We start from the raw sequence: 17,396 nt of genomic DNA, 5'->3' as shown, positions 1-17,396 counted from the left end.
TAGAATATGCATATACTTATTATATATGGATAGAAAACACTCTAAAGTTTCTAAAACTGTTTGAATGGTGTCTGTGAGTATAACAGAACTCATTTGGCAGGCAAAACCCTGAGACATTTTCTGACAGGAAGTGGATACCTGATGTGTTGTATTGACTTTAAACCTATCCCATTGAAAAACACAGGGGCTGAGGAATATTTTGGCACTTCCTATTGCTTCCACTAGATGTCACCAGCCTTTACAAAGTGTTTTGAGTCTTCTGGAGGGAGATCTGACCGAACAAGAGCCATGGAACGATGATGTCCCATTAGACACCTGGCGCGCGAGTTCATGTTGGGTACCCTCGTTCCAATACGTTATAAAAGAGTATGCATTCGTCCACCTTGAATATTATTCATGTTCTGGTTAAAAAAGGCCCTAATGATTTATGCTATACAACGTTTGACATGTTTGAACGAACGTAAATATATTTTTTCCCCTCGTTCATGACGAGAAGTCCGGCTGGCTTAGATCATGTGCTAACAAGACGGAGATTTTTGGACATAAATGATGAGCTTTTTTGAACAAAACTACATTCGTTATGGACCTGTGATACCTGGAAGTGACATCTGATGAAGAGAATCAAAGGTAATGGATTATTTACATAGTATTTTCGATTTTAGATCTCCCCAACATGACGTCTAGTCTGTATCGCAACGCGTATTTTTCTGGGCGCAGTGCTCAGATTATTGCAAAGTGTGATTTCCCAGTAAGGTTATTTTTAAATCTGGCAAGTTGATTGCGTTCAAGAGATGTAAATCTATAATTCTTTAAATGACAATATAATATTTTACCAATGTTTTCTAATTTTAATTATTTAATTTGTGACGCTGACTTGACTGCCGGTTATTGGAGGGAAACGATTTCCTCAACATCAATGCCATAGTAAAACGCTGTTTTTGGATATAAATATGAACTTGATAGAACTAAAAATGCATGCATTGTCTAACATAATGTCCTAGGAGTGTCATCTGATGGAGATTGTAAAAGGTTAGTGCATCATTTTAGCTGGTTTTATGGTTTTGGTGACCCTGTCTTTGACTTGACAAAACATTACACACAACTCTTGTAAATGTACTGTCCTAACATACTCTAAATTTATGCTTTCGCCGTAAAACCTTTTTGAAATCGTAAAACGTGGTTAGATTAAGGAGATGTTTATCTTTCAAATGGTGTAAAATAGTTGTATTTTTGAAAAATTTAAATTTTGACATTTATTTGGATTCAAATTTGTCGCTCTTGAAATGCACCTGCTGTTGATGGAGTGCACCACGGGTGGCACGCTAGCGTCCCACCTAGCCCATAGAGGATAACAGGTTATGTAAATTAGATATTTCTGTATTTCATTTCCAATAAATCTGTAAACATTTCTAAAAACGGGTTTTCACTTTATCATTATGGGGTATTGTGTGTAATAATATTTAATACATTTTGAATTCAGGCTGTAACAACAAAATGTGGAATAAGTCAAGGGGAATGGATACTTTCTGAAGGCACTGTATATGTGACTCACCACCTGGATTCGGTCTAATTGTTACGTCCTGACCAATATAAGGGGTTATTTGTTTTTGTAGTTTGGTCAGGACGTGGCAGGGGTGTGTTTGTTTTCTGTTGTCGGGGTTTTTGGGTTGTGTTCTATGTTTTGTATTTCTATGTTCTATTTTCTAGTTTTTCTATTTCTATGTCTAGTTTATTGTTTTGACCTTCAATTGGAGGCAGCTGTTCCTCGTTGCCTCTAATTGAAGGTCCTATTTAGTAGGGGTGTTTTTCATGGGGTTTTTGTGGGTAGTTGTTTCGTGTATAGCTGTATTCCTTTACAGGACTGTTTGTCGTCGTTGTTTTTGTATACGTGTGTTTTGTTTTGGTTTTCCTTCTTTCTGCCAATAAAAAAGAAGATTAGTATACAGACTCCCGCTGCATTTTGGTCTAATTCCTACGACGGCTGTGACACTAATGTAGCAAAATGTGAAATAGTGTTTTTTACATTGATAAAAGCAGAGCCACAGAGCTACAAATGGTATATCATACACTGCATTTGAGGAACAATGGAAAGTAATTGGGCTTTGAAAGTTGATCAACTTGTAAACTCACTTTTGAGAAAATCACCTTAGAATGTTTTGGTATCTAGTGAAGAGCTCTTTGTCTACACCCATTCAGCATCGTTCACAACCTCGTAAGCTTTTGCCCCACCCATCTCATTTCACTCGGAGCGCACAGTTGACGCCCTGGCCGATGATTTTTGTTTACCTCTGGATAACATGAAAACAGCCTAACCAGCTCTGCTGACAACAATTTCATTACGCTTTTTTCCAGACATTTACTGACACCGGCCACATTCAACGGGTGTTGTATACACGTCATGTAACGTTAACTAACGAGCCAGCCAGCTAACGTTAGCTAGTTAAACAACAATGTAGCCTAGGGGCCAGGGAAAATGTTGGCCTTTTATAAACGCATTTCATGCAATTCTACGTCATTTGACTGGAGACTGGAGGCTACTTTGACAATGACAAACAGAATCTGAGAGCAATAAAAATGACATTGTCTTGAATCCATCAACAGCCTAGGTGTGTGGAGACACATATTGTATGCTACAATACGAGGAGGAAATTATAGCCCTACAATTGCTTTCCAGTTTCAATGGCTCACCCAATGATGCACAGCTCACTCGATGGTGATGGCCGATGCGCTCGTGCCAAAAGAGTCTCTCTAAACAATATTTGAAAGTTGCTCAAATATTTTGGTAGCCTACAGCATAGTCTTCTCTTTTCAGCTGAAGCCATTTGCTTTCCAACCTGTATTTTCCCTCGATTGGATTTGAAATAGGGCAGGTCCTCACCAGACATCACTGGCAACAACGTCGCCTATGGGCACAACCCACCGTCGCTGGACCAGACAGGACTGGCAAAAAGTGGTCTTCACTGATGAGTCGCGGTTTTGCCTCACCAGGGGCGATGGTAGGATTTGCGTTTATTGTCGAAGGAATGAGCATTACACCGAGGCCTGTACTCTGGAGCGGGATCGATTTGGAGGTGGAGGGTCCGTCATGGTCTGGGGCGGTGTGTCACATCCTCTTTGGACTGAGCTTGTTGTCATTGCAGGCAATCTCAGTGCTGTGCGTTACAGGGAAGACATCCTCCTCCCTCATGTGGTACCTTTCCTGCAGGCTCATCCTGACATGACCCTTCAGCATGACAATGCCACCAGCCATACTGCTCATTCTGTGCATGATTGCCTGCAAAACAGGAATGTCAGTGTTCTCCCATGGCCAGCAAAGAGCCCGGATCTCAATCCCATTGAGCACGCCTGGGAGCAGTTGAATCGGAGGGTGAGGGCAACGGCCATTCCCCCCAGAAATGTCCGGGAACTTGCAGGTGCCTTGGTGGAAGAGTGGGGTAACATCTCACAGCACTGACAAATCTGGTGCCGTCCATGAGGAAGAGATGCACTGCAGTACTTAATGCAGCTGGTGGCCACACCAGATACTGACTGTTACTTTTGACCCCCCCTTTTGTTCAGGGACACATTATTCAATTTCTGTTAGTCACATGTCTGTGGAACTTGTTCAGTTTGTCTCAGTTGTTGAATCTTATGTTCATACAAATATTTATACATGTTAAGTTTGCTGAAAATAAACGCAGTTGACAGTGAGAGGGTTTTTCTTTTTTTGCTGAGTTTAGGTGCGAAATATAGGTCCCCGGATTAGACCATTTGCTATTTTGTAAAAGATCACTCTTTGCATTCCATTGTCCAGGGAAGGAGGAGACAAAATGTTACATTTGACTCTAGTGGGACTTGAACCCACGACATTTGAATCTCTTCACCAATTTCACCTAGAAGGCCAATGCTCTATCTATTGCCCCACACAGCCTTTCCGATAACAAGCCAAATTAAGAATCTTACGTGTGCCGGACTAAGCCCGTCTCCATCAAAGTAACCTAGTTCAACAACAGTGAACAAAGTGCCAACACTGCCTAATATTAGGTTCTAACTACAAAAGCAAACAGCTCTGGGAAACAAATAATAACATCCTCTAGGGAGCCAGCTAGCTAATGTTAGCTAGCTAACAGTACACTTTAGCTTAAGACATATAGCTAGCTAGCTAAACAATGAACCTAGCTAGGTAAACAACGTTTAAGATCACACACACGTCATGTTAGCAAATGAGCCAGCCAGCTAACGTTAGCCAGTTAAACAATGAACAAAGTGGCAACAATGCCACATTGCTGGGAACTAACCAACCAGGTCCAATGTTAGCTAGCTAACATTAGACTAACTAGAAAAGCAAACGGCTCTGGGAAACAAATAATAACGTCAGATAGGGAGCCAGTCAGCTAACGTTAGCTAGCTAGCTAACAGTACACTTTAGCTTGAAAAGAAACCACTTTGTCAAAATTTGAGATGTGTAATATATGAAAATGTAGCTACCTAACGCTAGACTATCAACATGCATCATGGACACACCTCTCTGTCAGGAATGCCATCCTTAGTTTGAAGACGTAATCTGGAGACAGGGTTTTCTCCATCTCTTTAGCTATCAAAACTTGATCCTCCAGAAAATGGAGAGCAACACTTATGCAGCTCCACTACACAATACGTTTATAAAAAAGCAGCGTTCGACAGGATTACCAACACAGACTGACGAGCTCAAATAGACAGACGCTTTCTTTACGGCAGACCAATCCAAACTCCTCTTTCAGCATGTCCAGCCCACATTATCTCAGTCAATCATGGCTAGTGGGAAGGTTGCTAACTTTTTCTGTGGCTTAACCAACAAGGCTCGTAATTTAACAACTTTATTCTTATTTACAGATGGCATACAAGTTTGTTATTAACGCACATGAAAGTTCACATGTTCGATTAGGCAATTCTGCCAAAAATTCGCATTTGACAAAAAAAAATGTTTTACGTTCAAACTGCTCTCCTGTGAAGTGGTGACTTGCGACTTACGCCTAGTTTCCTGAATCGGGTCACATATAGTAGTATATACCTCAAAGAGTACATTAAAAACATTTAACTAGGCAAGTCAGTTTAGAACAAATCCTTATATACAATGACAGCCTACACGAGCCAAGGGCCAATTGTGCACCGCCCTATGGGACTCCCAATCACAACCGGTTGTGGTAGAACCTGGATTCGAACCAGGGTGTCTGTAGTGACACCTCTAGCACTGAGATGCAGTGCCTTAGACCGCTGGGCCACCCAGGAGCACAAAATTAGAATTGGATCTTGCGTTGGGTAGGTCTGCATTCTCTCCTGTTCATTCAACTCTTTAGTACAGGGGTGGATTTGGAATAGGGCATGTGCCAGGGGTGGATGATTGAGGGGGAGGGAGGAGGTGGACAGTGGCGAGGCGTACCGCTCCTTGTGATTATTGGTCCAGCAGTAATGATAGCGTTTCCTGATGCAGAGTTTGATTCTGTCCTCTCTGAGACGTCCCGCTTCTTTCTACTACCACAGATCTGTGGAGACAAGACAGGGATATGTGGCTTTAATCCAAATATTTTTGCTTTGAGTTCAAGTTACCAGCATGTTACTAAAGGTACCAAGTCATTGCTTTGTTTCTCATCTTTTGGTGTGAATGCCTTTTGGACTAATATTACCAGAGGTCACCCTCAGAACCTCACCGGCATGAGCATGGGGCAGTCATCGGCTCGACACAGCTTGGTAACGCAGTGCAGGAAGACAGTAGACATTTTCTGGTTCTTGTGCTTGACAAAGCGAAACACTTCAAAGGCAAAACGGCCCATTTGACTCTTCCCATTCTCAAACACAGTTGTCTGTGGGTCTTTGTCACAGCTGGTTCAGAAACAAAGGCAAAACAACAAAACAGATTGGAAAAATCACACTACCGCACTGTTCAAGGAAATTGCTTCAGAGAAACATGCATGAGAATTACCTAAAGAAGAGGTCATAGCGAAGTTCATCATTTGGATTCCCAGAGGCGGTGGTGTAACAGTAGTCCATCAGAACATTCCATCTATTTTAGCAGGGAGAAGGAAAAATATGGTAAATGGTCATTAAAATAGGTATGATTGCGCAACTAGGATCAAACAATCTGAAAGAGGGGTCCGGTCTTATCACCTCAGGACAAGGGCCTCCCTTTCTCCAGTAAGGTTAGCATTGAGTCACTGAGGATTAGGCTCCGTCCCTTTCAGTCATGGCGTCTGTCCTACCATGTGTTGTCGGCAGGGATAGTAGGTCAGTGACAGCGGGGCCCCAGCAAACAAGTCTCATTGGCACGATGTGGGCTAAAATATTGTCCCCATGTAGGCTGCAAACATTTGGGCCAATGAGCTTTTGATCATTGACTACATTGGCCACCAAGGCATTTGCCATTTGTTTCCCAGTGTGGGCAGCCCATATGGAAAGGCAGCCCTCACTTTGCCTGAAATAAGGCCATATTTTCCCAGCAACATGCCCACATTGGCACAATGGCCCATGTTGGGTTGGTGTGGGCTTGTTGTGGTCTGGCCCATGTTAGGCTGTTGTGGGCTAGCCCATGCCAAACTTATCCACCGAATACCCACATGGGGCCAATGGGGTGATGTTTGTGGGGCGTTTCTTAACCTGTTAGGGCTAGGGGGCAGTATTGACACTGCCGGATAAAAAACGTACCCGATTTAATCTGGTTACTACTCCTGCCCAGTAACTAGAATATGCATATAATTATTGGCTTTGGATAGAAAACACCCTAAAGTTTCTAAAACTGTTTGAATCGTGTCTGTGAGTATAACAGAACTCAAATGGCAGGCCAAAACCTGAGAAGATTCCATGCAGGAAGTGGCCTGTCTGACAAGTTGTGTTTCATCTTGGCTCTTTTTATTGAAGACTGAGGATCTTTGCTCTAACTTGACACTTCCTACAGCTCCCATAGGCTCTCAGAGCCCGGGAAAAAGCTGAACGATATCGAGGCAGCCTCTGGCTGAAACACATTATCGCTTTTGGCAAGTGGCCGATCAGAGTACTATGGGCTTAGGCGCATGCCCGAGTTGACCCCATGCTTTATTTTCTTTCGTCTGTTAACCTAAACGCAGATTCCCGGTCGGAATATTATTGCTTTTTTATGAGAAAAATGGCATAAAAATTGATTTTAAACAGCGGTTGACATGCTTCGAAGTACGGTAATGGAATATTTAGACATTTTTTGTCACGAATTGCGCCATGCTCGTCACACTTATTTACCCTTTCAGATAGTGTCTTGATCGCACGAACAAAACGCCGCTGTTTGGATATAACTATGGATTATTTTGGACCAAACCAACATTTGTTATTGAAGTAGAAGTCCTGGGAGTGCATTCTGACGAAGACAGAAAAGGTAATAACATTTTTCTTATAGTAAATCTGACTTTGGTGAGTGCTAAACTTGCTGGGTGTCTAAATAGCTAGCCCTGTGATGCCGGGCTATCTACTGAGAATATTGCAAAATGTGCTTTCACCGAAAAGCTATTTTAAAATCGGACATATCGAGTGCATAGAGGAGTTCTGTATCTATAATTCTTAAAATAATTGTTATGCTTTTTGTGAACGTTTATCGTGAGTAATTTAGTAAATTCACCGGCAGTGTTCGATGGGAATGCTAGTCACATGCTAGTCACATGCTAATGTAAAAAGCTGGTTTTTTATATAAATATGAACTTGATTGAACAAAACATGCATGTATTGTATAACATAATGTCCTAAGGTTGTCATCTGATGAAGATCATCAAAGGTTAGTGCTGCATTTAGCTGTGGTTTGGGTAAATGTGACATTATATGCTAGCTTGAAAAATGGGTGTCTGATTATTTCTGGCTGGGTACTCTGCTGACATAATCTAATGTTTTGCTTTCGTTGTAAAACCTTTTTGAAATCGGACAGTGTGGTTAGATTAACGAGAGCCTTGTCTTTAAAATGGTGTAAAATAGTCATATGTTTGAAAAATTGAAGTTTTTGCATTTTTTAGGTTTTTGAATAACGCGCCACGGGATTACACTGGCTGTTACGTAGGTGGGACGATTTGGTGCCACCTACCCTAGAGAGGTTAATTGACACAGTAGTGACACAGTTAATAGTATTATGGGCCCCTCCTCTTGAATTTCCCTTTGATTTTTGTTCAACACTTTATTTGGTCAAGAAGAGCTAAAAATGTAATGAGCCTGTATAATTATCCCATGGTCCTCTGTATCTCAGTTGGTGGGCCTGCACAACGAGGGGGCTAAAGATTCAAACTTTAGCCCCCTCAGTTTTAGTTTTATGTTCCTATTTAAAAATAGCTAAAAAGTTTAAAATGCTTGAGTGACAGGTTGGCGCCCCCAAAAAATCTGTATCTCCGCAGCACTGTGTAAGCATTATGGACAGGGCGCTCTGCGGTGTGTGAAGGCAGCCTGGTTTCATAGACTAGACATAGTAAACGTAGTAAATGTAAATCCGGGAAACTTAAATTAGTATGATATGTTACGTTTGGTATCATTAAATAAAGCAGAAGGTTACTTAAAGGTGCAATATGCAGAAATCGCGCCGCCATTTCCTGATTGCTAAAATTGAATAGTTTGACTAATTTCAGTTTGTGACAAAAAAAGCAGTCATTCTGTAGAGAATCATTGTACCATCTAAACCGCTGTGAAATACATTTTCCATAAACAAAAATATTGTATTTTCAAAACAAAACTTAATGGGAAGCATTGAATAGTGCACATAGAACAGATCTATTACTTCTTAGACTTGCTTTCAATGAGAATGATAGATCTCTAACTGAACATTTATATATGAATTTGGTCGGATCGCCCAAAAAGTCAAATTTTGTACGTTTTGCAAATTCATAACATATTGTACTTTTAGAAAATTCGCAACATATACAAAAATGGATGGACATTCTGAAATTATACATACCATACAAAACGTTAGCCCTAAAAATGCTTTCCAGTTTCAATGGCTCACCCAATGACGCACAGCTCACTCGCTGGTGATGGCCGATGCGCTCGTGCCAAAAGAGAGTCTCTCTCAACAATATTTGAAAGTTGATCAAATATTTTGGTAGTCTACAGCATAGTCTTCTCTTTTCAGCAGTAGCCATTTGCTTTTCAACCTGTATTTTCCCTCGATTGTATTTGAAATATTGCAAAAGGCCTGTTTTGTCTGCATGCTGTTTTTTCACTGCCAGATTTACTGCACGTTCCTGACTGTAGGCTAGTCCATGTTATTAGGCTACAATCCACAGCTATTGATCATCTGTCGCTAAATTATAGGCCTTCTCATTGTGTAATAGGCTATTCTGAATTATTATTCATTTCTGAACAGACAGCAGTAATTCTATAACTTTGGCAAATGTATTTCAATTGATCAGGGGTGCTGCAGTTCATTCAGAACCCTTCATGTGGCTATGATTCTATAAGGAAATAAATTATGTAGTGCAAAGCTTGAGAGATGCAGGCTCATGTCTATCAGAGTAGAGAGAGAGAGAGCAAGATCATAGAAAGTTAAAAAGTTAGAAAGCATAAACCCGGGCCAACCCAAATCAACTCTTAGAATGTTAGGCCCAGGCTGAAAATCTATTTTTTAACATTACACTGTTTGGTGGGGGCAGGATAATTAAATAATAGACAACTCGAATGAACTTTGATCGCTTTTATTAGACTTTTTACATTAAAAATAATATCTTACATTTCAAATAATTTCATGCCAGGAGAGGTACAGGATCCGGCCAAATAGGTTCCGGAACAAAACAGTCCAAAATGGAGAGGTGCCGGATCCTGTTCCAGCTCAAATTAAACTCTATGGGACGGTTGCGCTAACTAGGCAAATGTGATTAGCATGAGGTTGTAAGTAACAAACAAAAAATCCCAGGACATAGACCTTAAATTCTTGTTAATCTAACTGCACTGTCCAATTTACAGTAGCTATTACAGTGAAATAATACATTGCTATTGTTTGAGGAGAGTGAACAATTATGAACTTGAAAATGTATTAATAAACAAATTAGGCACATTTGGGCAGTCTTGATACAACATTTTGAACAGACATGCAATGGCTCATTGGATCAGTCTAAAACTTTGCATACACTGCTGCCATCTAGTGGTCAAAATCTAAATTGAGCCTGGGCTAGAATAATAAACTTAGCAAAAAAAGAAACATACATTTTTCAGGAGCATGTCTTTCAAAGATAATTTGTAAAAATCCAAATAACTTCACAGATCTTCAGTGTAAAGGGTTTAACCTGATGGGGATAGGGGGCAGTATTTGCACGGCCGGATAAAAAACGTACCCGATTTAATCTGGTTACTACTCCTGCCCAGTAACTAGAATATGCATATAATTGTGTGATTTGGATAGAAAATACCCTAAAGTTTCTAAAACTGTTTGAATGGTGTCTGTGAGTATAACAGAACTCATTTGGCAGGCCAAAACCTGAGAAGATTCCAAACAGGAAGCGCTCTCTCTGACTTTTTCTTGGCATTCTTGATCATCTCTAACCAAAACAGGGGATCTCTGGCATAACGTGAAATTTTCTAACGCTCCCATAGGCTCTCAGAAGGCGCCAGAACGATGAATGGTGGCTTTGCAGGCTCTGGCTGAAAAACAGTAGCGCATTTTGTAAGTGGTCGATCTGAGGACAATGAGACTGGAGGCGCGTGCACGAGCCGACACCATGTTTACTTTCTCTCTCTTTGAACGAAAACAATGACTCCCGGTCGGAATATTATCGCTTTTTTACGAGAAAAATAGCATAAAAAATGGATTTTAAACAGCGTTTGACATGCTTCGAAGTACGGTAATGGAATATTTTGAAATATTTTGTCACGAAACGCGTCGGGCGCATCACCCTTCTTTACCCTTCGGATAGTGTCTTGAACGCATGAACAAAACGCCGCTATTTGGATATAACTATGGATTATTTGGAACCAAACCAACATTTGTTATTGAAGTAGAAGTCCTGAGAGTGCATTCTGACGAAGAACAGCAAAGGTAATCAAACTTTTCTAATAGTAAAACGGAGTTTGGTGAGTACCACACTTGGTGGGTGTCAAAATAGCTAGCCTGTGATGGCCGGGCTATCTACTCAGAATATTGCAAAATGTGCTTTCACCGAAAAGCTATTTTAAAATCGGACATAGCGAGTGCATAAAGGAGTTCTGTATCTATAATTCATAAAATAATTGTTATGTTTTTTGTGAACGTTTATCGTGAGTCATTTAGTAAATTCACCGGAAGTGTTCGGTGGGAATGCTAGTCACATGCTAGTCACATGCTAATGTAAAAAGCTGTTTTTTTTATATAAATATGAACTTGATTGAACAAAACATGCATGTATTGTATAACATAATGTCCTAGGTGTGTCATCTGATGAAGATCATCAAAGGTTAGTGCTGCATTTAGCTGTCTTCTGGGTTTTTGTGACATTATATGCTAGCTTGAAAAATGGGTGTCTGATTATTTCTGGCTGGGTACTCTGCTGACATAATCTAATGTTTTGCTTTCGCTGTAAAGCCTTTTTGAAATCGGACAGTGTGGTTAGATAAAGGAGAGTCTTGTCTTTAAAATGCTGTGAAATAGTCATATGTTTGAAAAATTGAAGTTTTTGTATTTTTGAGGAATTTGTAATTCGCGCCACGCCTATCATTGGATATTGGAGCAGGTGTTCCGCTAGCGGAACGTGTAGATGTAAGAGGTTAAAGAGTCTGACGAGGCCGACGTGAATGACATATTGCTTTCCCGGGAACAGACCCAGATCCCCGTCAATTTGCGTGAAGAGAAGGCGGAGAAAAAGGGGACGGAGGGCAGGTCTGCCTTCTGAGAATTTTGCTAGCAAATGTGCAATCTTTGGAAAATAAAATCGATGACCTACGCAGAAGATTAAAATACCAACGGGACATTAAAAACTTTAATATCTTATGCTTCACGGAGTCATGGCTGAACGACGACATTATCAACATACAGCTGGCTGGTTATACACTGTATCGGTAGGATAGAACAGCGGCGTCTGATAAGACGAGGGGCGGCGGACTATTTATTTTTGTAAATAATAGCTGGTGCAAGATATCTAAGGTAGTCTCAAGGTTTTGCTCGCCTGAGGTAGAGTATCTCATGATAAGCTGTAGACCACACTATCTACCTAGAGAGTGCTCATCTGTATATTTCATAGCTGCCTACATACCACCACAGACTGAGGCTGGCACTAAGACCGCACTCAATGAGCTGTATTCCACCATAAGCAAACAGGAAAACGCTCACCCAGAGGCGGCACTCCTAGTGGCCGGGGACTTTAATGCAGGGAAACTTAAAATCGGTCTTACCAAATTTCTATCAGCATGTTAAATGTGCAACCAGAGAAGGAAAAAATAAACAAATATAAAACTCTGGTCCACCTTTACTCCACACACAGAGATGCATACAAAGCTCTCCCTCGCCCTCCATTTGGTAAATCTGACCATAATTCTTTCCTCCTGATTTCTCCTTACAAGCTAAAATTTAAGCTGGAAGCACAAGTGACTCGATCAATAAAAAAGTCAGATGAATCAGATGCTAAGCTACAGGACTGTTTTGCTAGCACAGACTGGAATATGTTCCTGGATTCCTCCGATTGCATTGAGGAGTACACCACAACAGTCATTAGCTTCATCAATAAGTGCATCGATGACGTCAACCCCATAGTGACCACACGTACATACCCCAACCAGAAGCCATGGATTACAAGCAACAGCCACACTGAGCTAAAGGCTAGAGCTGCCGCTTTCAAGGAGTGGGACTCTAACCCGGAAGCTTATAAGAAATCCCGCTATGCCCTCTGACGAACCATCAAACAGGCAAAGCTTCAATACAGGACTAAGATCGAATCGTACTCCACCGCCTCTGACGCTTGTCGGATGTGCCAGGACATGCACAGCTGAGAGCTGCCCAGTGACATGCCTACCAGGCGAGCTAAACTACTTCTATGCTCGCTTCGAGGCAAAAAACACTGAAACATGCATGAGATCACCAGCTGTTCCGGAAGACTGTGTGATCACGCTCTCCACAGCCTAAGTGAGTAAGACCTTTAAACAAGACAACATTCACAAGGCCGCAGGACCAGAAGGATTACCAGGACGTGTACTGCGAGCATGCGCTGACCAACTGGCAAGTGTCTTCACTGACACTTGTCATAATATACTGCTCAAAAAAATAAAGGTTACACTTAAACAACACATACTAGATCTGAATGAAAGAAATAATCTTATTAAATAGTTTTTTCTTTACATAGTTGAATGTGCTGACAACAAAATCACACAAAAATAATCAATGGAAATCCAATTTATCAACCCATGGAGGTCTGGATTTGGAGTCACACTCAAAATGAAAGTGGAAAATCACACTACAGGCTGATCCAACTTTGATGTAATGTCCTTAAAACAAGTCAAAATGAGGCTCAGTAGTGTGTGTGGCCTCCACGTGCCTGTATGACCTCCCTACAACGCCTGGGCATGCTCCTGATGAGGTGGCGGATGGTCTCCTGAGGGATCTCCTCCCAGACCTGGACTAAAGCATCCGCCAACTCCTGGACAGTCTGTGGTGCAACGTGGAGTTGGTGGATGGAGTGAGACATGATGTCCCAGATGTGCTCAATTGGATTCAGGTCTGGGGAACGGGCAGGCCAGTCCATAGCATCAATGCCTTCCACTTGCAGGAACTGCTGACACACTCCAGCCACATGAGGTCTAGCATTGTCTTGCATTAGGAGGAACCCAGGGCCAACCGCACCAGTATATGGTCTCACAAGGGGTCTGAGGATCTCATCTCGGTACCTAATGGCAGTCAGGCTACCTCTGGCGAGTACATGGAGGGCTGTGCGACCCCCCCAAAGAAATGCCACCCCACACCATGACTGACCCACCGCCAAACCGGTCATGCTGGAGGATGGTGCAGGCAGCAGAACGTTCTCCACGGCGTCTCCAGACTCTGTCACGTTTGTCACGTGCTCAGTGTGAACCTGCTTTCATCTGTGAAGAGCACAGGGCGCTGGTGGCGAATGTGCCAATCTTGGTGTTCTCTGGCAAATGCCAAACGTCCTGCACGGTGTTAGGCTGTAAGCACAACCCCCACCTGTGGACGTCGGGCCCTCATACCACCCTCATGGAGTCTGTTTCTGACCGTTTGAGCAGACACATGCACATTTGTGGCCTGCTGGAGGTCATTTTGCAGGGCTCTGGCAGTGCTCCTCCTGCTCCTCCTTGCACAAAGGCGGAGGTAGCGGTCCAGCTGCTGGGTTGTTGCCCTCCTACGGCCTCCTCCACGTCTCCTGATGTACTGGCCTTTCTCCTGGGAGCGCCTCCATGCTCTGGACACTACACTGACAGACACAGCAAACCTTCTTGCCACAGCTGGCATTGATGTGCCATCCTGGATGAGCTGCACTACCTGAACCACTTGTGTGGGTTGTAGACTCCGTCTCATGCTACCACTAGAGTGAAAGCACCGCCAGCATTCAAAAGTGACCAAAACATCAGCCAGGAAGCATAGGAACTGAGAAGTGGTCTGTGGTCCCCACCTGCAGAACCACTCCTTTATTGGGGGTGTCTTGCTAATTGCCTATAATTTCCACCTGTTGTCTATTCCATTTGCACAACAGCATGTGAAATGTATTGTCAATCAGTGTTGCTTCCTAAGTGGACAGTTTGATTTCACAGAAGTGTGATTGACTTGGAGTTACATTGTGTTGTTTAAGTGTTCCCTTTATTTTTTTGAGCAGTGTATAATAGTCATAATATCAACATGTTTCTAGCAGACCACCATAGTCCCTGTGCCCAAGAACACTAAAGGTAACCTCCCTGAATGACTATCGATCCGTAGCACTCATGTCTGCAGCCATGAAGTGATTTGAAAGGCTGGTCATGGCTCACAACACCATTATCCCAGAAACCCTAGACCCACTCCAATTTGCATACCTCACTAACAGATCCACAGATCATGCAATCTCTATTGCACTCCACACTGCCCTTTCCCACCTGGACAAAATGAACACCTATATGAGAATGCTACTCATTGACTACAGCTCGGCCTTCAACACCATAGTACCCTCTAACCTCATCACTAAGCTAAGGATCCTGGAACTAAACACCTCCCTCTGCAAATGGATCCTGGACTTCCTGATGGGCCGCCCCCCAGGTGGTAAGGGTAGGTAACAACATCTGCCATGCTGATCCTCAACACAGGGGCGCCTCAGGGGTGCGTGTTCAGTCCCCTCCTTTTCACTCATGACTGCATGGGCAGGCACGGCTCCAACACCATCATTAAGTTTGCCCATGACAACAGTGGTAGACCTGATCACCGACAATGGTGAGACAGCCTATAGGGAGGTGGTCAGAGACCTGGCCACGTGGTGCCAGGACAACAATCTCTCCCTCAACATGATCAAGACAATGGAGATGATTGTGGACTACCGGAAAAAGAGGACCGAGTACGCCCCCATTCTCATCGACGGGGCTGTAGTGGAGCAGGTTGAGAGCTTCAAGTTCCTTGGTGTTCACATCACCAACAAACTAACATGGTCCAAACACACCAAGACAGTTGTGAAGAGGGCACGACAAAACCTATTCTCCTTCAGGAGCCTGAAAAGATTTGGCATGGGTTACTACTGCTCTTTCATTAGTTGTTACTTTTTTCTTATTCATATTTTTTTGCTGCATTGCTGGTTAGGGGCTTGTAAGTAAGCATTTCACTATAAGGTTGTATTCGGCGCTTGTGACTAATAACATTTGATTTTATTTCAAATGGTATCAAGACTATGCATATCCTTGCTTCAAGTTCTGAGCTACAGGCAGGTCCTGAGCTACAGGCACAACATGTTGCAGAACTCATGAGCAGCATGGTTCTCCATGTTTCAAGCGGGCCTATAGACCTATTTATTTGTCAAAACAGCTGTGCATGGCTGCATCTCACTGTAGTAGGCTGAAGGCTGTGTTTTGGTTATTTGGATCTCCATTTGCGTTTTAAGTTAACTAGCCTCAATATAGATGTTTAAGTTAACTAGCCTCAACATAGATTGTGTCATGCATTTTATTTATTTTACCCTTATTTTATCAGTTAAGTTTACTGAGTACACATCATTTACAGCAACCTGGGGAATAGTTACAGGGGAGAGGGGGGGATGAATGATACAATTGAAAGCTGGGGAAGATTAGGTGGCCATGATGGTATGAGGGCCAGATTGGGAACTTAGCCAGGACACCAGGGTTAACACCTCTACTCTTATGATAAGTGCCATGGGATCTTTAGTGACCACAGAGAGTCAGGACACCCATTTGATGTCCCATCCAAAAGACAGCACTCTACAGAGAGCAATGTCCCCAAGCACTGTTTTTAGAACAGCGGAAAAAGTTCCTCCTACTGGCCCTCCAAAACCATTTCCAGCAGCATCTGGTTTCCCATCCAGGGATTGACCAGGACCAAGCCTCTGATAGGCTAAGGTACAGGCAGGGAATAGGCACCGTTAGTGAGGCAGGCAAAAACTACCATACACGGGAGGATTAAATTACAAGGAAACATAGAGCTCCGACTAGAAGTGTGTCACAAAACAAACAATACCTCAAAATGATGGGGTGCAAAGAACTGAACTAAATAGTGTGTGATAATGACATACAGGTGTGTGAACAGGTGATTAGAATTCAGGTGATTGGGATCTGGAGAGTGAGCTGCGTTCAGGGGATGTACGTGTTTGAGAGTGTGAGTTGGAAGCAGACGTTACAAGGGGTAAGCGTGCCTTTTTCATTGTGGACAAAGTCTTAATAGATGTAAGGGAATACCCCCCTGAAATGGACAAAAATGAATGGGAACTTATTGGCACCGTATGAAACATATACACGATGTACAATACCACTCAAATGGACGCTGTTTCATTCAAAACATATTGTAAATGCCATATGGCAAATGCCAAGTGTCACACAGCAAAAGTGAGTGAGCGCGCTCCACGGTACATTATAATATTGCAAATGCACATCAAGTCAAGACCTAAGGGTCAAATTTTGAAAATTTGAAAAAAAAATCTAAAACTTATCACCCTCTTAAAAAAGTGCTTTCTGGACCGTTTTTTGAAATTCTTTTGATTTATTTTGTCAATTATACATGTATAAGAACTGTATGAACATATTTTTGTCATATTTTATTGTCATATTTTTTTAACTTGTCCATAAGGCATATGTTTGTCCATTTGCAATATGATTTTATAGGAAGTCAAAAGTCGAAGTCAAAAGTCAGTGAACCATTGCCAAATGCCATAAGAAATCTCTAAATGCAATATGAAAGTATTGAAAGTGCCAAATCAGGATGTTTTGTCCATTTGCAATATGATTTTATAGGAAGTCAAAAGTCGAAGTCAAAAGTCAGTGAACCATTGCCAAATGCCATAACA

At 42.2% G+C, this 17,396-nt stretch overlaps 1 protein-coding gene across 1 annotated transcript in view; it reads right to left on the bottom strand.

Moving 5' to 3' along the window:
* zpld1a (zona pellucida-like domain containing 1a) overlaps window positions 1-17,396 on the bottom strand; it is a gene marked incomplete at its 5' end in the record, with an annotated part of 47,858 nt that overhangs the window by 10,556 nt on the left and 19,906 nt on the right. The window contains 3 exon segments of the mRNA NM_001165392.1: window positions 5,399-5,501; window positions 5,667-5,838; window positions 5,939-6,019. Of these exon segments, the coding sequence (NP_001158864.1) occupies window positions 5,399-5,501; window positions 5,667-5,838; window positions 5,939-6,019 (356 nt within the window).

This window comes from Salmo salar, chromosome 04 (genome assembly GCF_965601325.2).
Source record: "Salmo salar chromosome 04, fSalSal1, whole genome shotgun sequence".
Lineage (NCBI taxonomy): Eukaryota > Metazoa > Chordata > Actinopteri > Salmoniformes > Salmonidae > Salmo > Salmo salar.
Note: the sequence above shows the minus strand (reverse complement) of the source record. Positions and strands in the feature narration are given on the sequence as shown.